Source organism: Elephantulus edwardii, unplaced genomic scaffold, assembly GCF_000299155.1.
Source record: "Elephantulus edwardii isolate Elephantulus edwardi_28Jun2011 unplaced genomic scaffold, EleEdw1.0 scaffold00045, whole genome shotgun sequence".
In the NCBI taxonomy this organism is placed as follows: Eukaryota; Metazoa; Chordata; class Mammalia; order Macroscelidea; family Macroscelididae; genus Elephantulus; species Elephantulus edwardii.
This window is the reverse complement of record NW_006399795.1, coordinates 5,792,144-5,805,675: the sequence shown is the minus strand read 5'-3', so window position 1 is coordinate 5,805,675 and position 13,532 is coordinate 5,792,144. Positions and strand designations below refer to the sequence as shown.

General features: G+C 40.7%; 1 protein-coding gene across 1 annotated transcript in view; it reads right to left on the bottom strand.

The window, feature by feature from the left end:
• The window catches only part of RERE (arginine-glutamic acid dipeptide (RE) repeats), a 613,476-nt gene that overhangs the window by 134,079 nt on the left and 465,865 nt on the right, over positions 1-13,532 (bottom strand). Inside the window, exon 11 of the mRNA XM_006885779.1 lies at positions 10,204-10,302. Within this exon, the coding sequence (XP_006885841.1) occupies positions 10,204-10,302 (99 nt within the window). The remainder of the gene's footprint in view (positions 1-10,203; positions 10,303-13,532) is intronic.

Sequence of the window (13,532 nt, the reverse complement as noted above, 5' to 3'; positions counted from 1 at the left end):
CTCTGACACCCAGTGGAGGATCAGCTATGCGTCAGTTCTGACTCGATGGCAGTGCACTTAAGGTCTAAGAACTATTATTATTGTGTACAAGAAATATTGAGCATTCTGAAGTGATATATTTTGTTTTTCAAAATAAAGCCAAGCTTTCTAACGTGTTCAGGTGCTTAAAAATTCCTGGCCAGTATCGATGGGATGCATAGTCAGTATTTTTCATGATAAAAGCAAGTGGCGCAGAAAAAACAAATTACCTTTCTTTTCAACAAGAAGAAACAACTTTGCTTTAGAAAATCCAGAAGGAACAAAATGAAAGGAGAAATAAAGAAAGAAGAGAGTCATAATTGAAAAGGGAGGAAAAGCAAGGTAAGAACGCTAAGGCATAAGGAAGGGTAGGCAAGGAAAGGAGATAGGGACCTACACTGCTTAACTTTATGTATTCATTCAGCTAGGGGCTGATGCCCAGTGTTTGGTTAAACAAAGGTGCTATTAATGTGACTACAGTCTACAAGTAGTTGAATTTATGTCAAAGAGATGACCTATGAGCATGTGAGAGGGACTCATACAATAGGTAAAAAGCTCGAGAGCAAACATTTGAGGTTTCATGATCCTGCTGGCCTGGGTTTCAAACTATAAATTATACAAGAAGAGATTGCTCATCTTTCCCCCAAGAAGCTACTGGTGGATTTGAACCATCAGAGAGGCTCAGCTGTTAGGTTAGCAGTACAACAGGCTAGTCCACAGAGCTCCCTCAAAGTTTTCTAAACGGAAGGAATTCTGCCTTAAGAATGGAGCACTGAAATCCTGAAGTTTCCAGCCAGCTGGTCTACTCTAAAGACTCAAGACTGAAATACCCTATTCCCCAAGGTGGCAGTGGGCCAAGAGGGAGAAGCTGGCAGGTGACCAGGAGGTGATCATAGTCATCAACCACTGCACGGGGTGGCACGTCTATGGGCACAATGCTGTGATCCTGAGCCAGGCATGGTGATTGAAAGACCCCAACCTTCCCGTACAGATGCACCTCCTAAACCCCAGAAAGGGCTGTTTCAAGGTGATGCTGCTATGAGCTGATGGTAGCAGTGTGGAAAACCAGACTAGGCTTAAGATCCGTACTAACTCAACTATCCTGAAATATAGGGGATAAGAAGTACCTACCTACTCTAAGTTTAGGTAGAAGTCCTCAAGCTGAGCCCTGTGCCACAGGTGATGGTAGAAAACTTAGACTAGAACATGGCCAAAATTTAGTCATGTGCCTGAAACTAAAGTTCCTTCTCTTCCAGAAATGATGACTTGGTTGTGTGGGAACCAATTACTAGTAATATTCTTGGATTTGGTTTGTTTAATAAAAGTTCTTTGAATGGATTGAGAAATTATGTTACACTCATACGATAGAATATTATGCAGCATGCAGGAGCAACAATTTTGTAAATCACTACCCAATTTGGGAGGGAATGAAGAGCATTATGTTAAGCGAACTAACTCAGACCCATAAGGACAAATACTGTATAAGACCATAATTATTATAAAATGTGTATGAGGATCCAAGGAGGGAAGAGTGGAAGCAGAGAGGTGAGGAAGGGAAGGGGGATGTTAATCATGCTGTTGTTGTTATGTGCGGTCGAGTCGCTTGTAATGCATATGACTCGATGTACAACAGCCCTAAACTCTGCTCTGTTCTGTGCCAATTGCACCGTCTCCGATAAACCCATCCCGATTACCCCCTTCACTGAATCAATCCACCTTATAGAGGGCCTTCCCCTCCTGTGCTGTCCCTCCACCTTACCAAGCATGATGTCCCTCTCCAAGGACTGGTCCCTTCTTACAACATGTCCAAAGTATGTTAGACAGAGCCTCAGAATCCTTGCCTCCAAGGAGCCACCCAGTTTGACCCTTTCCAGGACAAATCTGTTGGTTTTCCTAGCAGTTCATGGTACCCTCAATACTCTTCTTCAGCACCACAGCTCAAAGGCATCAATTCTCCTGCTATCCTCCCTAGTTATTGTCCAACTCTCTGATGCATAACAAGTGATAGCAAAGACCATGGCCTGTATCAGACACACCTTAGTCTCCAGAGACCCCACTGCTCTTCAGTACTTTGGAGAGGTCCCTAACAGCAGACTTTCCCATGGCAATGCGCCTTTTAATTTCCTGGCTGCTGGTGCCAAGACTGTTGACTGTGGAGCCAAGCAAACTAAAGCTGTGAACAATCTCAATCTCTTCACCATCAATCCATCCTAATGCTGCCAATTGGCTCAGTGGTGAGAATCTTTGTCTTCTTGACATTGAGACTCAATCCATACTGGAGGCTGCAGTCCTTGACCCTCTGTAGCAAGTACTTCAGGTCCTCCCCACTTCCAGCAAGCAGGGTTGTGTCATCTGCATATCGCAGATTGCTGACAGATCTTCCACCAATCTTGACCCCACATTTCTCCTCATAGAGCCCAGCCCCCCAGATAATCTGTTCTGCATACAAGTTGAAAAGGTATGGAGACAGGACACATCCCTGGCATACGCCCTTCCCAATTTTGAACCATGCAGTGTTTCCTTGCTCTGTTCTGACGACTGCCTCTTCTTGGTCCAAGTATAGGTTTCTCATTAGCACGATCAAGGGTCACATAATTTTATGGGTGGAAAGACGGGTAGATTAAGGAAATGGGAAAGATACGATGTGAAAAACAATGTATACTAACTTTTAAGTAAACCAGTATAAAATTAAAATTTTATTAAAAAGAAGTTCTTGATTTTTTTTCCTTGAAAAAAGATTGTAATATCAACTGTTACCTCAGTTATCAGCCTACAGAATTGCCTTAAAAATACCACATCTTCCAGGCTGCAAAATCTCAGGGTCAATTTATCTTTATATATTCTTGAGCCCTGGTGACTTAGTGGTAAGGATTTGTGCTGCCAACATGAAGGCATTGGGTTGAACTCCACCTGCTGCTTTGTAGGGAAGAGATGAGCAGTCTTTTCCAGTGCATTATACAATCATTACAAACCTGATGGAGAGTTTTAACTCTATGGCACAAACAACAACATATTTACTTATGTTCATCAGGTAGTCTTCAACATAATTTCTATTGCCAAGGTCATATCTCTCAAATATCAATTGTTCTCTTTTGTTTCCAACATGTTCATTTCAATCACAAGTAATTACCAATGTATTTAATAGTATATATGCGCAACTTCAGACTGGAGAAGTTGGTAAAACTCTTCAATGTTTTCATTGTTGGCTTCAGAATTTGTGATTAAATCCAAATAATAATATTAACAGGTTGTCTTAATTGTATGTGGATAGATGTTATCTTATCATTGACAACACTGTACTTTCAGAATGCATCTTGAAACATTTTTTTCATTATGAATTCACTGCCAGTCCTATTCAATTTGTTATCTTTCACATGTTTTTGTTGATGTGTGATACTGAGTTGCCTACAAATCATACCCTATGTACAACAGCTCTGAACTCTGCCCTATCCTGAGCCAGTATGACTCTGACACACTTAATCTCATTTTCCTAGTTATCATGTCAATTCATCTCATTTGGGGTCTTCCTCTCCTATGCTTTTTAAAGCAATTCCTATGCTCTTCCACCCTTCCAAGAATGATGTCCTTCTCAAAAGACGAGTCCCTCCTGGCCACTTACCTAAAGTATGTGAGACAGAGCTTCAAAATCCTTGCTTCCAAGGAGAAACTTGGTTTTCCCCTCTCCATGACAGATCTATTTGTTCGTCTCACAGTCCATGATATGCTCAAGATGCTCCTCCAGCACCAACTCAAAAACACTAATTATTCTTCTGTCATTCTTAGTCACTGTGCAACTCACTGATATATAACATGTAATTACAAAGACCATGGTCTGGATCAGGATTTTTGTGTGCGTGTACCGTCAAATCAGATCTGACTGGTACAAGAGGAGACTGTCCCTCCTTCCCCGGCAGAGCATCTGGTGGATTAGAACCGTGCGCCTCTGGGATTGTAGTTGCAGCTCCTTGCCACTAGGCCACCAGAGCTCCCCTGCAATTTGTCTTTTAATTTCCTGACCGCTGTTGTTAAGAGTGTAGATTGTGGAGCCGAGCAAGCTGTAATGGTTAACAACCTCAATCTCTTCTCCATCTAGCATGGTGCTGCCAATTGTGGTCATCAGAACCTTTGTCTTCTTGATGTTAAGCTTCAATCCACACTGAAGACTACAGTCCTTGACCTTCTGCAGCAAATGCTTCAGGTCTTCTTCAGTTTTGTTTTGGCAAGATTGCCATTTTTGGCATAGTAATCCATAATGACTGTAGAATTTAAAATGACTAATACTAGTCCATTTCAGTTCACTAATGCCTAGGATGTTGTTGTTGTTAAGTGTTGTTGAGTCACAGATGACTCATAGTGACCCTATGAACAAAACACCTGAACACTTGTATAACTTTCATCTTTTCTCCGAGTTCATAGGGTTTCTGGAGGCAAGCCATTTTGGAAGTGGATGCCACTCCTGCTTACAAGCTTGTTTTAATCGGGAAGCTCCAACAAACACTATCTACCATGGGTAACCATTATCGCATTTGGCACATCAGTGTCATCACAGCAACCACGATTTACCTCTGTACCAGTGCTATACCACTTAGAAGAATGTTTGACAAAAACACCAAAACAAAACAAAAAAAATCCAACAACCCAATTTAAACCTCTTTTAGTTTTGTATGCCAATAATATCTATCTTGAAATATTTCATTTTTTTACAGCTCTCAATTTTTCTAGATTTATACCTCATACATTCAACATTAACGGATATCTGCCACTGTCTTGTCTTGTTTTGAGTCATGCTACATAAGCAAATGAAGGTCTTGAAAGTTTTACTTCATTTGTGTCATGAAGTTTGATTCTACTTTGAGAAAGCCACTCCTCCCTAGTCCTATTTTGAGTGCTTTCCAACTTGATGGGCTCGTCTTCTGGCATTAACCAGATAAGTTCCAGCTGTAATGCAAAAGGTTTTCAATGGTCATTTTATTTAGTTTAAACATGTAGCTCACCAAGTCCTTCCTCCATTCTGCCTTATCTGGAAGTATAACACTGAAACATGTCCACTATTTGTGATCCCACTAGTATTTGAAATACTAGTAGCAGAGCTTCCAGCATCACAGCCACATCAAACCATCAGTATGAGACATTGACAGATGACTGGTGGAAGCACTTACTGAGGAAGACCAAAGGTATCAATTACAGTGTGGATTAACACCTTAACATATAGAAAACAAAATTTCTTACAACTGGACCAATAAACAACATCATGATAAACAGAAAACTTGAAGGTGTCAACGACTTCCGTTTTTCTTGAATCTGCAATCAACACTCATGGGAGCAGCAATACAAAAATAAAATATGTAGCAATAGGAAAATCTGCTAGGAAAAACCTCTTTGAAGTATTAAAAAATGAAGACATCATGGAGAACTGTCAAGGTTAAAGTTGTGTATCTGGTTGACTAGCTATAATTCTCTGCTTTGTTATAACATGATGCCATTATTTCCCTGATGAGAGCTATAAAATACTTTCCTAGATGAGACTTTACACAATGTGATCACTTCCATGGTGAAATTCACCATGAGAACCAATTAGCTGAAAAGTAATTCCCTCAGGTGTGCCCTGCAATGAATATATACAGACATCTCTTACTTTTTCTCCATCGGGATCCTGCTTCTGGCTCACCATCAGCTCAGCTCTGGTTATTTGACCTGGAGCCAGAATTTTGCCACACTAGCTGCTGATCTTGGGTTCATCAGTCCCTCAAGCTACATGAGCCAGGAGATGACTCTAGCCTGATGTCTGACCTGTCACCTGAGACTTGTCAGCCTCTATAAAGGCATGAGTCATTTTCATGAGATAAATCTTCTCACATACACAAAGAAAGAACGTCTTGGTAGCATATAGTGCATAACACGTCAAGCCGCAACTAAAAGGTCAGCAGTTCTAATCCACCAGCTGCTCCATGGAGAGAAAGACAGGCAGTCTCCTCCCATAAACATGTACAGTTTTAGTATCACCACAATCTGGAACAAAGGATACACTGTGGGGGAATGCTGGGGAAGGAGAAAGCAGGATGAGAAAACGTGCAACAATTAAAAAATACATTAAAAAAACAAACAAAAAAACCCATTTATGGGTTTGGAAACTGAACAGAGGGTTTTGTTTCTCTAGAAAATCAACCCTAACACAGGGATGAAGGTGGACCTAACCCATAAAATGGTATTTTTAATCACTTCTTAAACATTCAAAAGCTAGGCAATGTATACAAAAGACTAAAAAAGAACTGGGATTTTCAAATTATTGTATTACTTTGGGTTAGGGTTAATATTCCAATATTCCAAGAATAGTGAATACACATCTGGGCTGCCAGAAGAACAAACAAATCTATCTTGAAAAAGCATAGCCAGAATGTTCCTTGTAAGTGAGGATCAAGATACTTTTTCGCACATACTTTGGGTATGTGATCAGGAGAGAGTAGTCCCTGGAGAAAGACATCAGCCATGCTAAAGTAAGGCGGGGAGAACATGCGGAAGATCCTTGATGAGGCAAATTGACATAGGGGCTGAACTACTGAGCTTGAGCAGAACAACAGTCAGCAGGATTATGCAGTATTTTGTTCTGTCGTACGGAGGATTGCTGTGAGTTAGAATCAACTTAACACCACCAAAAAATACCAACAAAATAGATACAACCTATTGGCTCTGTTTCTGTGGAAGATACGCATCAAAATGAAATGGAGACAGAGGAAATAAATTATTATGGTCAAAACCTAAACAAGAAAAGACTAGAAGCAACTGTATACTCAAATAAAAAAGGAGTTAACCCACACAATGAGCTGAATCATAGTGATGGGCCCAAGACTCAACAAAATAATGGAAAGTCTGGGTAAATGTACATGCACACATTAAATCCTTCCTTTTTTCATTTTATCTGTGTAAATTCTTATCTTCTTGCACAAATAAATTTACAGTAAGAAATCAAACTAATATGACTGTTCAAAAGAACTGAGTTTAATATTTCCACTTTGGCTATTGTCTGAACAATAAAAATATTGTTTAATGCCATTTTCATCTCTTTACTAATCATGTAAGTTTTCATTTCAAAACAGCTACACTATCATCACAATAGCTATAATCATAAATCTGGTAATATTAAGACCTTAAAAAAGGACTTTTCAACTAGGCCCAAACCTTCAAGTCCTGTTTTAGCCCATTTCTGTAACCAGATAGCTTTTTCTCATTAATCCTGCTATTGTGTATCACCTCTCACCATTCACAGTAATTCCATGAGCAAATTATATTAGCATTACCATCAAATTTTATTCAAGATCCTATCTCCAATCTATATGAAGAATAGATCATTCAGGAAGCTGGACTTTATGAGGAGCAATGTGGCATCAGGATTGGAGGAAGACTCATCAACAACCTGTGTTATGCAGATGACACAACCTTGCTTGATGAAACTGAAGAAGACATGAGGCATTTGCTGCAGAAGGTCAAGGACTGTAGACTTCAATATGGACTGAAGCTCAACATCAAGAAAACAAAGATTCTGACCACTGGGCCTATTAGCAACTTCATGATGGACAGAGAAAAAAACTGAGACTGTTGATACCTTCAGCTTGCTTGGTTCCATGATCAACACACTTGGCACCATCAGTCAATAAATTAAAAGGCAAATTACATTGGAAAAGTCTGCTGTCAGGGACTTCTCTAGAGTATACTCAAGAGCAATGATACCAGTCTGGAGACTAAGATCCAGGTCATGGTCTTCACAACTACTTGCTATGCATCAGAGAGCTGGACAATAACTAAGGATGACAGAAGAAGGATCAATGCCTTTGAGTTGTGGTACTGCAGAAGAGCACTAATATACCATGGACTGTCAGGAGAACAGGTCTGTTCTGGAGAGAGTGAAAACAGGCTGCTCCCCATAGGCAAGATTTTGGGGCTCTGTTTCACATACTTCGGTCCTTAAAGAAGGACATTATGCTTGGAAGGGTGGAGGATCAACACAGGAGACAACAACCCAAGATGAGATGGACTGACTCAGTGACTGAAGCAATGGAATTAGGTCTGTTGGTGACAAAGCCATTCACTCAGGATAGGGCAGCTTTCAGAGCTAATATGCATATGGTCATTATGAGTTGAAGGTGACTTGATGGCACATAACAATAACATTATTATTTCACTCGGCTCCATGGTCAACACTCTTGGCACCAGCAGCCAGGAAATCAAAAAACGTACTGCGATGGGAAAGTCTGCTGTTAGGGACCTCTCTAAAGTACTCAAGAGCAACGGTGTCTCTCTGGAGACTAAGGTGTGCCTGATACAGGCCGTGGTCTTTGGAATCACTTGTTATGCATCAGAGAGTTGGACAATGACTAGGGAGGATAGAAGGAGAATTGATGCCTTTGAGCTGTGGTGCTGGAGAAAAGTATTGAATGTACCATGGACTGCCAAGAAAACAAACAGATTCATCCTGGAGAGGGTTAAACCAGGCTACTCCTTGGAGGCAAGGATTCTGGGGCTTCGTCTGACATACTTTAGACATGATGTAAGGAGGGACAGGTCCTTGGAGAGGGACATCATGCTCGGTAGGGTGGAGGGACGGCGCAGGAGGGGAAGACCCTCTATGAGGTGGACTGATTCAGTGAACTGGGGTAATTGGGATGGGTGTTTCAGAGGCAGTGCGATTGGCACAGGATAGAGCAGGGTTTAGGGCTGTTGTACATAGGGTCACTATGAGTTGCAAACGACTCAACGGCACATAACAACAACAACAACAACCAGTGCCACTGTAACTTACTACTCAATCACTGGTCTGTCTCAAGCTACCGCAACAGTCCTCATAATCTCCTCTCAGTTCAGCAGTCACAATGATTCCTCCAGTATGAGTTACACACTAACTGGAATGTGCTCATGGCAAGCAAATAACACATCCTTGATGAGGGATCTATGAAACTGCATTTTATCTACCTCTTTCCTGCCCACTATCCACGTCTCTTACCACTCCATTTGTTCACTGTGCTTTAGACATACTGCAGTCATTTCCTAAACAAGCCAAGGAGACTTACACAATTGGACCTAAAATTCTCTTCTCTGACAGCTAAATTGCGCATCTCCATATTTCACTGAGGTCTCTGCTTAAATGTTACTTACCAGATCTTCCCTGACTCCTTTACATAAAACAATCACGCACACATTTTACCTCCTCCTTATTACTCTAGCTTTCCTCAGTGCATGTACTAGTCCCACCTAACATAGATAAACTTAGGGACGGCCTCTCCTCTTAACATATAATATTCACGAGAGGAGGATTTTGTGTTCTTCTCAATATGGCACCCAGTATAACAATTGAGGCTTTCAATAAGTACTGTTGAATAAATAAAAGAAAATGGAATCATGAAAACATTCTAACCACTTTAAACTGCTTCCTACATATTTTTCAAAGTGCAGGTAAGAAGCTATAATCAGTATGTGAATCAATTCCAGCTTTCATTTTTTTATTTCATTCAACCTGAAGGGCAAATCCCAAGTGGTTAAAATGCCTATTGAATACTGTAGACTGTATCTGTGAAGGCCTAAGAAACTTGGAAGGCTTTTACAGTGATACATCTTAAAAGTCACAAGATGGAAATGCTACTTTTTGAAGGATGCCTGCTGGTATATGAATCTGCAGGTTTAGAAAGACATGTTTGTTGGCACACTTCTCCCTCCATTTCCATCTCCTTCAATAGGCCATAAGAATAGAATGGCTACTTAAAATTAAGTATATTTGTTTCATCAATCCATCAATAGGTTAGGGGTCTTGCCAGTCCTCAAAATAGAAATAAGTTACTAGCTGTACTCTAGGTTATATGTCAACAGATTTTTTTATGTTTTTATGTGTGTACAGTTGAGGCACCAAAACCCAGCTTTCAACATAAATCAACAAACTAAAATAGCTTATTAAGAGTAACCATCGATTTTTCCTGTCTTTCCATGAAAAACAGAGGTAATTTTCCTGTCAGTTATAAAACTTAAGCTAAAATCAAGTCTGTATAATTATAAGGCTTAAAGGCTATCTGTCTGTGCTGTTAAGTGTGGTGGGCAGTCCATGATACCATAGCTGACCCTTCTGAAGGACCTCTGCTTCACACACTGTGAAGCAAGTATCTCAATCACCCAGAAAACAAGGCCCATGCTACTGGTACTCACCACCTCATCCTCAGTCCAGCACTTTTCGATCAGCTTGGGCACAGGCTTCTTCACTAGGCGCTGCAAGGCTTTGCCGGCATCATAACCACTTTCATGTAGCTAAAATAAACATAAACTTGGTTAATTTAATAAAAAAGTAAAAATTGAAGACAATTCAGTACAAACCAAGCCTTATACATGTTATCTTAAAAGAAGAACTGAGAAAGGGACAGATGGATTCATAATCAAGATTCATAATCATTTTAGTCAGTATTGTAATATGCACTCAGCCCAAGCATCCTCCACTTTCAGCTGTTCTAGGAAAGGTTTAATGAAGAATACTTTAATGACAGGATTAAAAATAAGAATAACCAAAACCTACACAGTATTTGGCACATTCCATGCACTCATACTTAATCATGCTGTTGTTGTGTCCCACAGAGGCAGAACTGATTCACAGTGATCATCCAGTGGGTTTCCAGATGAGTGGCATCCACTTTTTAAATAACAAACCTCTAGAAACTCTATGAACTTTAATAAATGTTGATAGTTGTAGAGGGGCTTCAAGCCTTTTGTTCACAGGGTCACTATGAGTCGCGCTCGACTATAAGGCAATCAACAGCAAAAAACTGCTTAGGGTGAGAGTGTCCATCCTTCTCCTGTAGATCAGCTTGTGAATTCGAACTGCCTATCTCTGGGACTGCAGCACAACTTCTTACCACTAGGCTACTGGCACTCCCCTCAATTAATCATAGGGAATAGGATTTATTAGCAACCTTCACAGATGAATAAATTGAGGCATGTAAAGATGTTCACCATGTTTTGTCTACAGTTAATGGAGTCAAGATTAAAAATCAGTCAGGTTGCCCCCCACTGTTATGCTGTTGTCCCTACAGGCACACTAGATGATACTCTTTCATTTTAACATTTCTTCATCATTTCAAGTTCAGTAATTTGAACGGGAAAAAAAAATTTAAGTGTTTGAAATTTTCATTTTTTTAAATTATTTTTTGTGTGTATACCATCAAATCAAATCTGACTGGTACAGGAGGAGATTGCTCTTCCTTCTCCAGCAGAGCAGTTGGTGCATTCAAACCGCATACCTCTGGGATTCAGTGCAGCTCCTTGCAACTAGGCCACCAGAGCTTCCTGAAATACAGGTGCTTTTAAAATAAGCCTTTGACAGTACTTTTTCAGTATATATAACTGCAGAATCTGGTTTATCTATACATTCTCTTTAGGATCAGACATATCAAATCAACTTCTCCTACTTCGTATGTCCTTTTCAACTCCAAGGAATGCTTGGTAGCAATGACATGACACATATACTCACTTTATTTCTGAGTACAAACTCATTAGATAAAAAAGAAGTAGCAACAGATAGAGTGAGTCTCTGACACTAAAAACAATCTCTGTGTGGTTAAGCTTTGAAACATAGCTCCTAAAATATTAACTCAAAAAACAACTGTTGGCCTCTGGTGACTCTGAGCTGTCCAATACCATCCTCATTGCTGTGATGGCCCTGTATCCTCTGTAGACGTGAGTGTGCAGGTGACCTTTTGTGGCACCTTCAAAGGTCACAATGGCTGGGTGACCCAGAGCACTACCACTCCCTAGGTCAGCTTTGTAAGATAAGACCACCACCATGTGGGCACCTACCAGGGATAAAATCAGCTATGACATCCTTTTGTGTGGTGACTCCCATTGTGTTTGCTAGTGATGTGGTAATCACTTCTAATGACTAACTTGCCTTCTGTAGTTCCTGGAATGGAATGCTATGCAGGTGGGATCTCACCAGGGGCAGCACCACAAGCTGATTTGTAGGCCATACAAACAATGGGCTGAGTGTGGTCTCCTCCACTGATAACCAGCAGATTATCTCAGGGTCCAGAGATAAAACAATCAAGCTGTGGAATACTCTGGGTGTCTCCAAGAATACTGTCCAGGATGTCCACTTGGCATGGGTGTCCTGTATCTGCTTTTTATGCAATAACAGTAACCTCATCATCATCTCCTATGATTGGGACAAGTTGGTCAAGGTTTTGAACCTGACTAACTGTAAGTTGAAAACCAACTACAACAGCCACAAGACTGTCTCCGCACTGTGACTATCTCTCTGGCTGGATCCTTCTGTGCTTCTGGAGGCAAGGATGGCCAGACCATGCTGCAACACCTCAATGAAGGCACGTACTTCTGTATTCTAAATAGTGGGGACAACATCACTGCCCTATGCTTCTGTCCCAATCACTACTGGCTCTGTGCTGCCACAGGCCCCAGCATCACAATTTGGGACTTGGAGGACAAGATTACTATAGATGAGCTGAAGCAAGAATTTATCAGTAACAACAGCAAGTTTGAACCACCACAGTGCACCCCTTTGGCCTGGTTTGCTGATAGCCAGCTATACAGATAATCTGTTGCAAGTGTGGCAAAAGATTGTTGGCACAAAGCAAAAATTTATGGCACAACTTCAGAAATAAAAAAAGCTAGCTTTAAAAGACAAAACCCTCCAACTTGCCATCAGTTGTCACTATAGAGAACCAATCCAACAGTAAATCTCAGTTCCATTCAGTTTTATGTTGACTAAGAGAGTATTATGTTCCAGATAATAAATTAAGTCATATAAATATGTTGTTATTGTTGACTGCCTTCGAGTTGAGTTGAGCATGACTCATAGCAACCCTATGAAGCCTTTCTTGAAATATCAACATTTATCAAAGATCATAGAGTTTACAGCGGCATGTTGTTTAGGAAGTAGATGCCACTCCTGCTTCCAAAATATAAAAATTTTTTAAAAAGGAGGAGGCACCGGGTATCTTCACCTGAGGAGGAGGCACCGGGTATCTTCACCTGTTTGCCAGCCAATCCCTTACATGCACTATTCACAATCACCTACTGAGCATCAAACACACAGTGAGTCCTAGAACCTACTTCCCGGAAACTTGCAAACTGATTGTGGTTGTAAGGCAACAACACATACAAAATGACAAGATCGTAACACCAAGATACAGGCAAAGAGCTATGGAGGCAAAAGTGGAGGAAGTCATGTGTTACTCCTTAACTGCCATCTCAGCAGGTCCCTAGGGTTAGGCACACTGTGAGTGCCTTAAGGGTTTGCCCAATGGAGGAATAAACGAATGCTTGAAACATCCACAGAAAGTCCCTCATCCTTCTAAATATTCAACTGCTAGTGGAGGAGAAAGCAGGGAATACCAGAGGAATGTCTATCTGTGTTTCACTGACTATGCAAAGCATTTGACTGTGTGGATCATAACAAACTATGGCTGACTCTGAGAAGAATGGGAATCCCAGAACACTTGATCGTTCTAATGCGAAACTTATACTTGGAC